This window comes from Lemur catta, chromosome 3 (genome assembly GCF_020740605.2).
Source record: "Lemur catta isolate mLemCat1 chromosome 3, mLemCat1.pri, whole genome shotgun sequence".
Lineage (NCBI taxonomy): Eukaryota > Metazoa > Chordata > Mammalia > Primates > Lemuridae > Lemur > Lemur catta.
Genome location: NC_059130.1, coordinates 126,375,336 through 126,390,787, shown reverse-complemented (window position 1 = coordinate 126,390,787; position 15,452 = coordinate 126,375,336). Strand labels below are relative to the sequence as shown.

Below are 15,452 nucleotides of genomic sequence, written 5' to 3'. Positions count from 1 at the left end.
GCTGGAGTGCTCGGGGGACACGTCCCCCCACGGCCGCTGTCCACAGACGTGAACTTCTGTGAGACTTCACAGCACAGACTGGCTGCTGAAGGGTCCGCTGTGCTGGCCGGACACACGCCGAACACCCACTGCCCCCCCACCGGAGATGCCACACAGGGACAGAGAGGCCGACTCCTCCAGGGAAGGGTGGTAGGGACGAAGGGTCAGATGTGCTCCGTCCAACAGGTCAAAGATCATCTTTTACTCTGGGTCCTGGCAGCGTCCCGTGCAGGCAGCACAGACCCCTCTCGTCTGCTGACCCCGGGCTGTCGACGTTGAGATTTCACCCCCAGAGGGAAACAGCAGGTGTGAGGCAAACGAGATTTGCTAACATCCTGCCTCCTGAGAGCCTCAGGAAACACCGAGGATTTGGAACCGACTCCAGCCACAGAAGCACTCTGGGGACGGGCTGCGGACAGGCAGGGCTGCCGCCCAGCGCAGAACGCAGCAGGGCTTGCAGGGCAGCTCCCACTGCCACTGTGCACGTCCACGCCGGGGGCTGCCACGCCGTCCCCAGGCCAGGCAGGTGTGACCCCACTCACAGGCCACCCTGGCTCTGAGCCGCCCGAGGTGGACAGCCATCTCCACCAACACAGACACAGCATGAAATTACGAACAAAAATATAATTAAAGATTTTTTTCACAAGAGTGGATTAAATACATACAAATGGTAAATTAGAGCAATTTTAAATAAACTGATTAAAAAGCAAAGTCAAAGATGAACACATACGGCTGCACTTCAGTTTTATAGCTTGCCCTGGGACGGGGACGGCTTCAGCCTCAGGGGGCCCTCCCGGCGATGACTGGCCGTGGCCAGCACTGGACACAGCCCCACGCACAGACGTAAGTTTTTTCAGACAATGTGATGCTTCTTCAGAGTCTCCTGTGCAGGTGAAATCATAAAACACAAACACAAAAAAGGGAAGACTTCAGCAACCCAGGGCGCCGCGGGTCCCAACACCGAGACCACGCCAGCCTCGACACACTCGGACACGCAGGCAGGCTTCCCCTTCCGGGCTCTTCCGTGCAGAGCGAACACCTGCTCCAGCAGGGGCAGGAACCCGCTCACCTGCCTGCAAGGCCAACCAGGGGGCTCAGACCAAAGAGAGGGAGCCCCAAGTGCACAGAATCAGGGCCTCCTATTGAGGGGATCTCCACGAGGCCCTGGGGTCTTCACCCTCCGCCGGCACAGGAGGACGTAAGAACGAGGAGAGGAGGCTCTGCAGGTACCTGAGGACACCCAGCTCCCGCAGCACCCAGAGCTCGGGGGAGGCCAGGGCTGGGGTGACGCCGCGGCACGCAGGGCCTGTCCCCTAACAAGCCAACCCGCTTCCTCCACGCCCAGCTGCTGCTTGAGCCAAGGGTGACCCCTAGCGGTCAGAGTAAGCAGGTTCCTAACTTCTACTTTAGCAAAAACAAACAAAACGAACAAATGAACAAGCGCTTTCTAGAATGTTTTCATTCTAACTGACCATAAACACATTTTCAAGTGCTGACACCAAATCCCACGCCTCCTGGCCCCCCGTCCGTGGCTGTCGCTGGCCAGCCGATCCGGCCCCGCCAAGCCTGGGGCCGCGCGTGCCGGCCCCACCACCAGGCCCTGGCTCCTGCCTGCCGACGCACTAGGTGTTTGACAGGCATTGAGCTTTATATTTCTAAGTGACCAAATCTAATGAAATGAAAAACAGGTTTACTAAAACAGGTCTAAAGACAATACAAGAAATAAGCTGTAAAAACCAAAGTGTGAGCGGCCCTCCTCCACGCCAGCCCGACAGACACGGCGGCGAGAGAGGGGGCTGAGAACCTCAAGCCGCCTCCAAATCTGAATCACACATTTTGGTTTCTGCTTTCCTTTTAAGGTTTTTAAAAAGCTAAACCCAGGCATCTGGCGGGTCCGCCTGCACTCGGCAGCGTGTCCGGCCTGCCCACGTCGAGCTCTGGCGCCCGGCGTCCCTCCACAGCGACCGTGGGGCTGGCTCCCATGCGCCTCACTCCTGCGCGATGCTCCTCAGCACGTACTTGACTGTGTAGGCGAAGGCCGCAAACCCAACTATAACAAACAAGTTCGCCAGGGCACCGCCCAGGAGTCCGTGGTGCCGGTTGGCCTGCTGGAGCCCCGCAAGGTTCGGGCCGGCCCCCGGCGCGTGCCCGTTGAGAAGCTGCATCCCGTTCTGGCCATGGTGCATCTCCCCATCCGGAACCACGTCTGGCAAGGGGAGCGCCTGGGGCCTGCTCCTCAGTTCGTCTTGTGCTTTCTGTTTTTGCTTAATTTCCTAGGAGAAAAATGCAAAAAATGACGGTTGGTCTAAATGAACCGGCTCCCTTAGGACCACTCCCGACCTCAGGAGCGCAGGAGGCAGTTCTCCCCGTGTCAGACCCCGACACCCAGGGCAGGCTCAGCCGCGGCCCCCTGCACAGGTGGGGGAGGGAGCCTGCGGCCATCCTGAGCCCGGGCCTCGTGGCCTCAGCACTCAGCTCATGGCACCCAGCATCTGAGCCTCCGAGGCCCCACCCACCGCCACAGCCTCCACGCCAGACCCACACAACACGCTACATGCCCAGTCGGTGCCCAGCCCTCACTGCATGACCCAGATCCTCCACGCCCACCTGGGGTGGCCCTGAGGCCAGCCAGCCCCCACCAGCTCTGCACACAGATGCCCCCAAGCCCTCTTCCCCGCCAGTGTGCACCTGGAAGCCCTGGGCAGACCCCTCTGGACTGCAGCCTCGAGAGGCCTGCTATCCCTCGGGGACACATCTTCTCTTTGGAAAGAATTGAAACAAAGTGTTTTTAACAGAGGGGAAAGAAAAACTGATTTCCAACTTTCACTTTCTTACCTCCACAACTTCAGGAAATAATTCACAAAAGACCTTATCTTTTAAATTAAACGCTAAACTTTGCGCTGCCAGCTGTCTTTTCTAGGAAGAAAGAGAAGGGAATTATCACCAGAAAGCTCGGTCCAATTCTCTCAAAACCTTGAACACAGATCAGAGTCAAGAGCTACGGTCTTCATGTTGCAGAAAGCACTTAAGCTCATGCTTCACAACAAACTTACAGTCCTAAAAAGCTTTATTTATCTTTTCTTTTTCTTTTCTTTTTTTTCAAAAAAGGGTCACGCTCTGTTGCCTAGGCTGGAGTACAGTGGTGTGTCATCACAGCTCACTGCAGCCTCCAACCCCGGGGCTCAAGCGATCCTTCTGCCTCAGCCTCCTGAGTAGCTGAAACTACAGGTGCACACCACCATGCCCGGCTAAGTTTTGTATTTTTAGTGGAGACGCTCTTGCTCAGGTTGGTCTCAAACTCCTGGGCTCAAGTGATCCTCCTGCCTTGGCCTTCCAGAGTGCCTGGATTACAGGTGTGAGCCACAGCACCTGGCCTATCTCTTCATTATCAATTAATGACATTAAACTTCATTCCTATTTTAAAAAATAGAAAAATAATAACAAGCTAACAAGAAAATGGATGTCATAAGGGCCTGCCATTTGTGGAGAGGCACTGCCACAGCCCGACCCCCTCCAGAGCCCCCAGAAGGTGTGGACAGCAGGTCCAGACAGCCAGGGCCTGATGGGGTAGAAGCAGGGTCTAGCGGCAGAGAGGACGTGAGACCAAGGAGAAGCCAAGGAGCCCAGGACAGAGCGACCTTTACACCGTCCCCGGGCAGCGGGGACACAGGCAAACCCTGCGCAGCGTCTGCCTGCTGAGGAGAAAGGCAGCTACATCTCAGAAATGGAAAAGCTCAGACACGTGGCTGCAGCTAGGCGCCACCCCGCGGGCCCCCCGCGAGGAGCCTCTACACCTCACCGTGAAGTCCGACGTCTCTATGCTGCCCAGGGTGGGGCCCTTCTCCACCATGAAGCTCAGGAGCCCGGTCAGGATGGTGGACACAGACCAGGCCGGGTTCCAGGTGTCAGGGTGGAAATCCGTGATGGACAGACACAGCCTGCGAGAGAGGGGCCCCGTCAGCAGGAGCCCCCACGCACCCCACGCAGCGGAGCCAGCCGCAGCACACAGCTCCCACAAAGCCTTACCTGGTATTGCACTTAAATCTTCCACTGGGAGTTATCATATAAATACTAGGAGGTTTGAAAGGAAACTCTCTGGGAAAAATGAGTTTTCCGTGGTAATAGCCACCTGCATCAAACAGAAAAGGAAAGAGCCTGTCACCATCCACAGCCAGAGTCCTCGCGGTCTCGACCCCCAGCCCCCCCGCCACCCCGCCTGGCCCCGCATCCTCACTGCTCGTGCACCCCAGGCCAGCTCAGGGGCTGCCCCCGCACCTCTGTTCCGGGACCGTCCATACTCCCCTCACGAGAGCAGGATCAGAAGGGAACCTGCGGGGACCCCAGTGCGCCAGGAGCTCGAGTCCGGCCAGGTCACCCCTCCCTGGCCCAGCCAACTCCCCCTCTCCTGTACAACCCACCTCCCCCAGCCAGCTGCATCCAGCGGCCAGCAAGCCCCACCTGAGACACAACCACGCCCCCCCACTCACACCCTCCAATTCCTGCCAACTGCCACCACCTCACGTTGGCTCGCTGGACAGTCTGGCCGGTAGCGTCTCCAGTTCCCTCCCGCCAAGCACTCAGGTGCCCTGGCCAGGCTCTTGCTCCCACCGGGCTCCACCAGACCTGACCCCGAGGCCACCCAGGCACGCCTGCTGGTGTCTGGGCCCCACTCCCAACCCGCTGCCTCGCAGCCCGCCCTGGCATGCCCCTCCCCCACGTGCTGCGCTGGGCTGGCTCCTCCCCAGCCCAGGCACAGACAGTGGGCTGCTCACCCTCCTGGGGGCTCACCCGGCCTCATGGCTGCCCATCGGGAGTCCTGTGACAGGTCCCCAACCAGAACCTCCACCTGGACCGATGGAACCCGCCTTTCTCACACCAGAAACAGGGCTGTCACCTCGACAGTCTGAAGTTCTACGCCACCCACCCCGATCAAGGTGGTGTCCTTGCGCCCGCCCCAGGGCTGGCACTCGCAGACTGGCAGGACAGCTGTGGTGTCAACAGTGGAAGGAGGACGCGAGCAAGGGTCACCTCTGAAGCCAGGGGGATGTGCAGACAAGTCTGCCAGTGAGAGGCTAGCATGACACAAACGCCACTAGGGACACCCGAGACCACAAGGAAAGGCCCAAGTGGAAAATGAGCAAAAGCCGGGAACAGGTGCACGTCTGACGAGGGAGCACGGACAGCAACGTGCACCTCACACTACACTCGGCTCAGCACAGACTGGGACGTGGGGTTCCACAGCGAGGAACAGCGCCAGTTCAGCTGGGGGGGGGGGCAGGAAGGTGGGCGCCCCCCTGCCTCCCTGCCAGGGAACGCCTGCTGGCTGAGATGGCCAGACAAGGGCACCGAGCGCCACAGCCCCAGTGACCTCACAGGTGAGAAACTGGGAACGTCCACTTGTCCTTTGAAAGGAACCGTTGGGGCCGGGCGCGGTGGCTCACACCTGTAATCCTAGCACTCTGGGAGGCCGAGGCGGGCAGATCGTTTGAGCTCAGGAGTTCCAGATCAGCCTGAGCAAGAGCGAGACCTCGCCTCTACTAAAAATAGAAAGAAATAATCCGGACAGCTAAAAATGTACATAGGAAAAAATTAGCCGGGCATGGTGGCGCATGCCCGTAGTCCCAGCTCCTCGGGAGGCCAAGGCAGGAGGATCGCTTGAACCCAGGAGTCCGAGGTTGCTGTGAGCTAGGCTGATGCCACGGCACTCTAGCCCGGGCAACACAGTGAGACTCTGTCACCAAAAAAAGAAAAGCAAGGGTTGGACCAACGGCTAGACTCCGACTGGCCCGTGGACACAGCTGCTCCAGACCTTTTGCAGAAAAGGCTGTGCTGCCCCCGCCAAGCCGCACTCGCTCCTCTGTCCAACCCGGCTGGCTGCCGAGCTGCGTTGCTGCGTCGGGTTCTCTGTTCCGGCCTGTGGTCTGTGTTTCTCCCTTGACCACCGCCGGGTCCTCATTGCCAGAGTTAAGTCTCGAAACCCGACTCCACTTTTTTCTTCTTTTTAAAAATTGTTCTAGCTACTCTAGGTCCTTTGCCTTTTTTTTTTTCTTTTTTTGAGACAGAGTCTTGCTCTGTCACCTGGGTGAGTGCCGTTGCATCAGCCTAGCTCACAGCAGCCTCAAACTCTCGGGCTCAAGTGATCCTCCTGCCTCAGCCTCCTGAGTAGCTGGGACTACAGGTGCACCCACCACGCCCGGCTACTTTTTCTATTTTTAGTAGAGACGAGGTTTTGCTCTTACTCAGGCTGGTCTCAAACTCCTGACCTCAAGTGATCCTCCTGCCTCGGCCTCCCACAGTGCTAGGATTACAGGCATGTCCTTTGCCTTTTCACGTGAATTTCAGAATAAGCTTATGTATTCTACAAACAACTTCATTGGGATTTTGATAGGACTGTGTCAAATCTAAAGATTAGTTTAAGGGGAACCATGTGGCAACCCCTGTAGGAAGCTACTCTGGAACTGTCAGGACAGGTGTGCCTGGAGAAGCCAGGCACGAGCAGCCGGGGAGCCCAGCCCGAGGACGGGCCTGCAGCAACCTCCCTGCGCCAGACAGGCGTGGACCCTGCAGGGGAGCTGCACACAAGGTGGGAAGAGAGGCTGGAATACCCCGGTGTCAGGGAGGAAGCGGTCGTCACCAGAGAACAGGAAACTGAGGACTGAGAAGAACCCCTCGGACGTGGCGATGCAGGGGCTCCCTGGAGGTCTGACGACAGACGTGGCAGGGGGGCTGCCGCTGTGTGGGGAGGGAGAGGAGGAAAGGGTCCACCCCTGAAGGAACCCGCACAGGGAAGACTGGGCACGTGGTCACCTTCGCAGCCTGGGGCCGGGACCAGCAGAGCACCACGCTGGGGAGGCGTCCACACTGGGGGCACAAGATGAAAGCACAAGTGACCGGCCAGCCCCCAGGCCCCGAGGAGCTGCCCCTCCCTGCTGTGAGCAGCCCTGTCGGGGGCAGCTCATCTCCACCAGCAGCAGCCCTGGCTGGTCTTGTTGAGGGTGTGGGGTCTGGTTACAAAATTAATAAATATTCACTATTTGGGAAATACTAAAACTACAAAACAAAAAATTAAAAACCCAGCACAATCCCATCTACCAGAAAGAACCGCCACTCCCTGTGGTGCATGTTCTTCAGGCCTTCGGCAGCACACATACGTGTAAGGAGGCTCCACAGCCAGTCCCTCCCTCCTCTCCAGGGACCCGTGGCCGCAGCCCAGCATCCCAGTGTCTGACATCAGCACCACGATGACACGCCCACCCTGCGGACGAGCTTCCCCCAGGCCAGACGATCCTGGAACTGGGATTCGGGGCTAAGGGAGAGGCTGTGGGTACAGCTAGTGACACCTCGGCCACACTGCCTTCGAGAGCTCGGCCTTTTCTACTCGTAACTGCCCACAACTCTCCCCAATAGTTGGAAACAGTGGACTGCACACTCTGCTCTAGTAGCCGCCCGCCTCGCCGGCGAAACCTTCACAAACCCCCACAGGAAGGCAGAAAAGCAGCCTGCTGCCCTGGCCACCTGGACCCCGCTCTGCCCTGGGTTTGCCCCCGGGATGGTGTCCCCGGGTGCACTGTCTCTCCAGCCTGGCCCAGACCCTGAGCCTCAGGTTCCCGTCCCCACGAGGGGGACGTGCTTAGCACAGAGACCGTTCAGAGGATCAAGGACACTCGCAGTGCCCAGCACAGACAACGCACTCAATAAATACGCCTGCCTTTCCCTCAGTAACGTTCACCTTGGTCTTAAGAAACAGAAGAAGAATAAGACCACATTCCACGCTGTGCACCCCAGTCTGTTTTTCTCAGCTCCAACCCCACGGCAAGGGGGACTGGTAACGCTGACACTCACAGACAGCACCTGGAGAGTTAGACACACCGGCAAAGCCAAACTCTGAGCAAACACTTCTAGGGCTTGGGAGAAATACCAGGATAAGTTCCAAATGAGTCCAATTTAACAAAGGCACACCCAAAATGAAAAGATTGTTATTTGCAAATAAAAGATGGTTAACAGGCAAAGTCTATCCAGAATATAAAAACTGCCTCTCGTTCTGCCTCAGAGCAGAATACTTACCTTCGTAAGGGGTCATCTCAGGGCCTCGGACGACATAGTGCCTAAGGAAGAGAAAACAATTACCTGGGGTTTGGAGATGGCAGATTCTCCGGAATCTACGTTCACAGGCCCCGCCCACACCACAGCCACAAACAGTCAGGAAACAAGGGAAGGACCAGTGGGGACAGCGGCGCAGTTCCGCGGCCCCGCCTCGTGCTGCAGGTGCCCAGCCACCTGCTGGCCTTGGTCTTGCTGCCGCCTTTCCTAAAGCTTCCCCCGTTCCCACAACACGACAGGCAAGGATTCTTCTACTCACTAAGCTGAAGTTTTAAAGAAATTTAAATTTCCTAACACATTATGAAGCTGTATTTGGAAATTTATTCTATAAAAACGTACCCTTTACGTTTCTTACATCACACACGTAGCAAAGCAAGGCACAGCTAGTGACGTGAGCCGGCTCTCTGTCCCCCACCCTGTGCTGACGTCCCTGGAAAAACCAGGAACGACCTCTGAGCGGCTGTGCTGCAGGAGGAAGAGGGACAACGCTGACCGTCCCCTCAGAACCCAACCTCAGACTAGGAGCAGCATAGATGCCACACGCCCCCACACAGACAAATGAGGGTTTAGCTCGTGAGCGTTACAGACTTTCAGAACAGAAGAGCACAGGGAAGAAAGAAAAACTGATCAGAAATGCCAGAACCCAGACACAACTGCAAGCACGTAAGCCATCGTCCCAAAGCAGATGCCCCTCGCCACCAGGACACCTATGCACGTCATTTTAGTATTAATGGGATCACACGACACACGCTGTCTACTAGCTGATGTTTACTCATAAAACGCTGTGATCGTATGTCAATGCACCCGAACTGAGTAGCTTAGAGTTAAGTACACCACACACCCAGAAACGTGGCCTTCATTTGTCACTGCTCTCAATTTCTGTGCCTAATCGGAGACAACTGGGAAAAGACAAAGGAGAAACCTTCTTCCTGAGGTAGAGCCCAGCAGCCCCGGACAGCAGAGAGAAGAGGGGACCTGCGGGGCTCCGAGGGCAGGACCTGCACGGCGGCCCCCGGCTCATCCAAGTCCTTTTCTGGAAACGCCCTTTTCCTCTCTCAGCTGAGTGCTCCGGGCAGGCCCGACGCCGCAGTCCTGAGCTGGCTCCCGGCAGCCCCGCTGGTAAGAGGGGCTCACTGCTAAGTGCTCCTACTGCGGAAACCCACTCACTCTCCTTCTGGAGTCTGGAACTTTGGTAGGTGCCAGGCAGAGGGAGCCCACCGGCCCCCCTACAATCCCCGGCCCTGAGTCTGCTGAGCCTCCCTGGTGACAGCGCGTCAAATGGGCCGTCCGAGCTCGCTGCTGGGGGGCTAAGCACATCCCGAGAGAGAGTTCCGGATGCCTGTGTGTGGTTTCCCACAGGCTTCGTCCCACATGTCTCTTCCCATTCCCGACTGTGATGCCTTTTCACCGTGATAAATGTTAACGGCGAGTACTCTCTGCGAATCACTGAACCTGGGGGTGGTCTTAGAGACCCCCAACCCACAGAGTCACATGTGGGGAGGGGTTCCCTACACAGTGAGATATTCCCACAGTCCAGGGAAGAAACAGGTAAGCTGCCCAGGGAACCTGCCAGGCCCGGGCCTCCTCTGCAAGCTGCAGAAGGGGACCCCGTCCAATCTGGAGAAGACCTTTAACTCAGTTAAATCTCTACTCCCTGGATTTAAAAAAAATTTAAAGTATTTTTTAAAGATCAGAACATAAACCATCCTTCAAACAAAGAGAAAATGCTCTTTTAATACCTCAGGCTTACACTTTATTTCTTACGAAATCACTAGAAAACCTGCTAATGGTAGCATTTCCGTAGAGGTGTGTGTGGTCTCCTAACTCTGTGCTTTGGCAAAAGAGCCACCACGAAACGAACGCTTACAAGACACAGGTCCTCTCACTGTCAGCCCAAGGCTCAGGGGCACCTGGCCTGGGCCAGCACCAGGGGCTGGGGTGTCAGGACCCTGGTCCCGTCACGAATGCTCTGAGGCAAGGCAGACTACCCGTCAGCATCCAGAGCAAAGAGTAGCGGGGGATAGTCTAGAAATGCAGTTTTTTCTCTAAGTACCCAACTCGCAGGGTGCACACGATCAACAGCTGTGAGCCCTGCACACCCCAAGTCCTCCTCCTCTTTCTGGCCCCAGCCTAAGTCCAACAGGACTCTGTGGAGTCCCTGGCATGCCGTCTACTGGGAAGACCAGAGAGTGTCTGCGAGCTTCCCAGTGTCTACTCACACCTGGGGAGGGTGCCAGGACGGCCCCCAATGCCATGACCAGCAGCAGCAGGCTCGCCCAGCCGGGCCGGCAGACGGGTGAACAGCGATGTAGAGCTTACCATTCGAGAATGTTCGAAGGGAGCGGCTCAGCACAGATGTAAGGCACTGGGTCTTTCTTAATTCGAAGGTAGTCCTGCTTCAGTCTCTGCGTTGCTGTTGTTGGGGCTCTCTTATTGCTGTTGTTGCTCATCTATTAAAAACAAATGTTTACATTTACAGAGAATAAGAGACATGGGACCACAGCTCTTCTCACCCCCAGACAACTGCAGCAGCCACACTCCTCTGCTCTCATTTCTGCAGCCCATAATTCATCCAGGCCCCAGCCCCAATGTGCCAGGCACCCAGAGTCACAGCCCACAGGTCACCCTGACCTGCCACCCACCCGGACGCCCACAGGCCCTCAGGATCTTTTCCCATCTATCCTGCCACCACCGTCATTCATGCCAAGTATGGCACAGATGCAAGACAAAGAGAAGCCCAAAGCCCCACTCTCATCCTCAAAGAATCTAAATGGGGACAAAAACAAAAACTTAAAGGGCCATGGGCAGGCATGCTGAAGCCAGCCTGGCCCAGTCCCCGAAAGCAGCCGTGCGCACCTTCTGAATCTGGGCGCAGTGGGGACTAACGGATGGAGTGTTCACACCACAGACCAGCTCCCCCCGCCCCACCCCAGTCTGCTGGCTGCCCGTTTACCACTGGTCACCACCAAGCGGCTGGAGGCCAGAGTAGGGGCAGCACTGGCTGGGCAGAGGAGAAGCCACGCTTTCCAGGCAGAGCCTCACAGAGTGCAGGGTGCCTGGGGACAGCACTGGTCACTGTGTCAGGAGCCTGAGCACAGTGAGCGGTGGGGAGGTGACTGGCCAGGGACACAAGCCCAGGGCAGTGCCCAGAAGGGCTTTAGGCCCAAGCCTTGAGGCAGATTGCATCTTCTGTTAGAAAAGTCACTCTGGTGCCTCAGGGGGGACATCTTGGACGGCACTGAAGGCTGAGTACAGGGAATGAGGTGCCAGAAAAGACTGGGTCAGGGACCTGGGACCTCTCAGCTATGCTCTAGAAGCTGAGGAGACGGTGGTGACGGGGACACTGGGCTCCCCACTGCCAGACATTAAAATAGCTCCAGCTTGATCTCTCGTATACTGGAGTTTCTCATAACTTAAGGTGGAAAGGCAAAAAGTTCTGCAGCTAAAAACACAGCGTGAAACCACTGGTCCGCAATATGGTAATGGGGACACGGGGATGTGCAGGGTGGGGCACAGAGGACAGAGCAGAAGATGCGCCCTGGGCCAGGACGGGCAGGCTGGACGTGGGCAGCGGGGCAGCATCATCCCCAGGCCACCGCACACTCCTCCTCCCAACAACACTCTGACACTCAGGCTTCCCGACCGTCCCACGCAGCGCTCTCTGGCGGTCCTGGACAACAGTGGCCATCAGCAATGGCCAGTGACCTCCACCTGACCTCCCAGTCCTCAGAAACCTGAAGTCAACCCCGCCCAGCCCCAGGGTTCCCTGTGGCAGCTGCAGGCTTGCGGGAGAGGTCTCCACACTCTCGGCCCCTGTGCCTGGCTGACTCCTCACGGCGCCATCACCAGATGGTCTAGCGTCGCCCGCCCCCAGCCCTAGTGTCAGCTCCTGGTGGACCAGGGCTTGGTGAGCTCACTCGTACCCCGGAGGCTCAGCCAGGGCACCTGCAGCGGCCCCCCCACGTGGTGTGCCGACCCTGCTCCTTGTTCTGGGGTCCCTGAGCCTTGCAAGGCTTGTTCCCCTCCTTCCCATTCCTGTCCCACCCACCCTAAGGCAGGATCTGTTACTTTTCCTACCAACCACCACAGCAGCCTCCCATGTCTCCCAGTTGGTCCACGCACCTCTGCTTCTAGTCCTTTCCCGTCTCAGGTCCTCTCATGCACGTAAGTCAACACAAAATTCTGACCATCCCCCAACAGCCCTTCAGGATCCCCATCGACACCTCCTCCCGTCAGCCCACCTCTCCGACAAGGCGGCTCCCGTAGCTCCCAACTCCCAGGACCTCTGACACGGCCTGAGCCCCAACCCCTGACTAACCCATCCCTGCTCCTCATGGCTGCTCCCAGCCCAGGCTACAGGTGGGAGACTCACCGAGGCCCTTCCCAGGCTTGCTTGGGGCCACCCCCTTCAGAAGCCTCCCCGACTCCCCCAGTCCAGCGCCTCCCACTCGGTCCTTCACGGGACCCAACACAACAAGCAGGGCCTTTCGGGCCTCCCAGAGGTAAGGGCGGGCCCCTCTGCCTGGCCCTGCCCCAAGTGCCCCCACCGAGAGCAGGGCCGCGGTCCTGTCTGGAAAGGCTGTGCTTCCATACAGTGTTGTCACCAAGCTCCTGGCTCGAAAAGCCACATGGGCCAAGAAGCTCACCTGAGGCCAACACTTCGCAGCACAGACAGCAACAACCCACAGGCAGAACCACTAAGCAGGACCTGTTCTTCCTTCTAAATGTTCACCCTCAAGTTAACACTCCACCATACGCAAAATAACTCTCTGGCTAATTCAAATACAACTGTATGTGGACTCAATAAGTGGCCAGATCAGATGCTTCATCAGTTAGTGGACATTTAAAAAAAAAAGTTAGCGGACAAGCACAGAAAAGTGAAATAGGTCCTGCCTGGCCCGTCACGAGCAAATTTCTGTCCCACGCTTGCTCTGAGAGGCATGATCTTTAAACTCACATTTACGATCCAACCACTCAGTTTCCTCAACTCTGCCTCCTTTGCCCCACTCAGAACGATGCTCTCATGTCCCCTCCTGGAGGTTTCAGGGGACTGTTTCTCCAAATTCTCCCCATCCAAATATGACAGCAGGAAAAACAAGAAAAATAAAAAACCACAAACGAATCAAAATGTGAAAACAGAGCATGAAGAGCATGTGCCTCAGGTTTCCTTCAAATAAGTCCTGACAGACACAAGACATAAGGTGCATCACACCGAAGGGGGTGGACAGTTAAAAAAAAAGCATAAAGACTGTTAACACATGCAAACTGCAGGAAAGAACCCGAGTCACCACGTAGGGCATGGGGCCCTTCGGTCCCACAGCACTGTGTGAAGCTGTGGCTGCCCAGCACCTGTCCACCCTGTTCCTCTTTCTTGGGACATCTCCTTCCTGCTCTGAGTATGGGTAACTCAGGTGAGGTGATGCTGTACCATGAGACCTGCGTGGGCCTGGTGACCAGACAGGCCAGTGACACACCGAGGCCCAGGACTGTCAGGGAAGTATCTTCCTTCTCCACCAGGACTGCTTCACGGGCTGGATGGAGGCCCAGGGTTGATGGAGGCAGCCCCACCATCACTCACACACCTGCCTGAGGATGGAGCTGCCACAAGTCAGCAGTGCCAAGCTGTGCACAGATTACTGACAGCAAGTGCTGGGCACCTGGATCCAACCATGCCTGAAGTCTATCTGCTGGGGTTTTCAATTAGAAGAGATCCTCAAATTCCCCTCTTTTGAAGCCAGATTACACCAAGTTTCACTAGCCTGGATCAAGCAGAGTCCTGAACCACTGCTGTATCCACACATAGACCTGTGTGTTATTATGCACGTATGAGCTGCCTTCCTTCTAAGTTGTGGGCTTACCTCCCTTTAGCTGCCTCACAGCTGGGTCTGGCAAAAAGTTGGCAACTGTATTTGAATTACACAGACACCTGCTAAATGGTGTGCATTGAGAAGAAGACTAGATCACACCTGGTCAGAGGCTGAGCTGATGCCCGTAACTAGCAGGTGTGGACAGCGAGGCCAGGCACAGATTAAGGTCTTGGTTCAGGGCCCAAGTCCCACTCCGGCCGGCCCACAGTGAAGCCAGACTCCGGCTTCCCCCTCTTACCGCCTAGACTTTCTGTTTACGCCCAGGGACACACTCCTGGGCACACTCGTTTCTGTTGGGATTTACGAGGCAACATGGGGTTCTAACTGTTCAAGGCTGAAGCGGCGGCGGGCTCAACGGCAGCGCCGTCCCGCCAACACAGACTCCCCGGGATACGTTTACGAACCAAGGTCAATGCTGGCTCGTCCTGGAGGTACCCGCAAGTGTCCCAACTAACAGCTGGCCTTCTCGCGGGAGGCCCAGCCGTGCGGCCAACCAAGCCCCCAACTTGGCGGGTGGACCACCCGGCCCCGAGCCCGGGCGCCCCGCCGTAACCGACCTCTGGTTCTGCGCAGGACGCTCTGGGCCGGGGGCCCGCGGGCGGCGGGAGCGAACGGAGACGGGCGGTGCGGAGTCTCCCGAGGCCCCGCGGCCCCGCGCCCCCGGCCCTCCGCTGCGGCCGGCTCCGCGGGGCGGACGAGCAGTCCGAGGCCCCGGCGCAGGCGGGCGCGCGCGCTCACCTCTCCCCGTCGCCGCGCGTGGGCCGCCGCCGCGCTCAGGCTCGCCGTGGTCGAGGCCGGAGCAGGGTGCGGAAGAGTCGGGCCCGCTCCGAAGAGAGCCGCACCGCGCCGGGACCTGACCGCCGCACCCGCCGCAGGGCCGCCGCCGCCTCCGCCTCAGTTTCCAAGATGGCCGCCCGCGGGGCGGGGCGCGGCCCCGGTTCCGCTTCCGGTGCGCGGTTCGGTGGGTCGGCCGCTCTAGGCAGCCTGGCGGACGACGCCTACGTCTCTGTCACCTTCTGCCGCGCGGCTCCAGCACCTGCGAGGACTGCCGGCGCGTGCGCACTGGCGGGCAGCCCTGCGGGGCGGGCCTCCGGGTGGAGACGGTCTGCGCGTGCGCACTGGCGGGCAGTTCCGCGGGGCGGGCCTCCAGGTGGAGATGATCTGCGCGTGCGCACTGGCGGGCAGTGCCGCGGGCCGGCGCTCCAGATAGTCTGCGCGTGCGCACTGGCGGGTAGCTCCGCAGGGTAGTCCCCGAGCTGTTGGGCTGGTCTCGTCGTGCGGTCCCCGCCCTCGGGCCGCCCCTCGGACACGGCGCTGTCCGGCGGGCCGCTGTAGGCACAGGGAGCAGCCGCAGGGGGCGGGCGCCGTCGGGGAGACGGTCCCAGCCGGAGGGCGACCGCCGCGGGGGAGAGACCCGACCCGGCGGCGTCCGACGAGGGGACGCCC

General features: G+C 58.2%; 1 protein-coding gene across 3 annotated transcripts; it reads right to left on the bottom strand.

Moving 5' to 3' along the window:
* Nucleotides 1–661: 661 nt before the first annotated feature.
* Nucleotides 662–14,962, bottom strand: UBE2J2 (ubiquitin conjugating enzyme E2 J2). Of its 3 annotated transcripts, none has more exons than XM_045548790.1 (7): nt 14,745–14,962; nt 10,459–10,589; nt 8,104–8,144; nt 4,066–4,168; nt 3,839–3,977; nt 2,875–2,955; nt 662–2,312 (listed from the first exon to the last, which is right to left on the bottom strand). In XM_045548790.1, exons 2-7 carry the CDS (start codon nt 10,587–10,589, stop codon nt 2,028–2,030), a joined length of 780 nt encoding a protein of 259 aa, XP_045404746.1. In that variant the 5' UTR covers nt 14,745–14,962; the 3' UTR covers nt 662–2,027. The 3 variants fall into 3 exon arrangements, with proteins under 3 accessions (XP_045404746.1, XP_045404747.1, XP_045404748.1); XM_045548791.1 differs by having other exon boundaries at nt 14,564–14,926; XM_045548792.1 differs by lacking the exon at nt 2,875–2,955 and having other exon boundaries at nt 14,745–14,946.
* Nucleotides 14,963–15,452: the final 490 nt, after the last annotated feature.

Coding starts and splice junctions, on each gene's coding strand:
- UBE2J2 (XM_045548790.1), bottom strand. CDS start 10,589: ATGAGCAACAACAGCAATAAGAGAGCCCCAACAACAGCAACGCAGAGA. Junction 2,956..3,838: donor TAGAGACGTCGGACTTCACG/GTGAGGTGTAGA, acceptor CTTTCTTCCTAG/AAAAGACAGCTGGCAGCGCA. Junction 2,313..2,874: donor TATTTCCTGAAGTTGTGGAG/GTAAGAAAGTGA, acceptor TTTTTCTCCTAG/GAAATTAAGCAAAAACAGAA.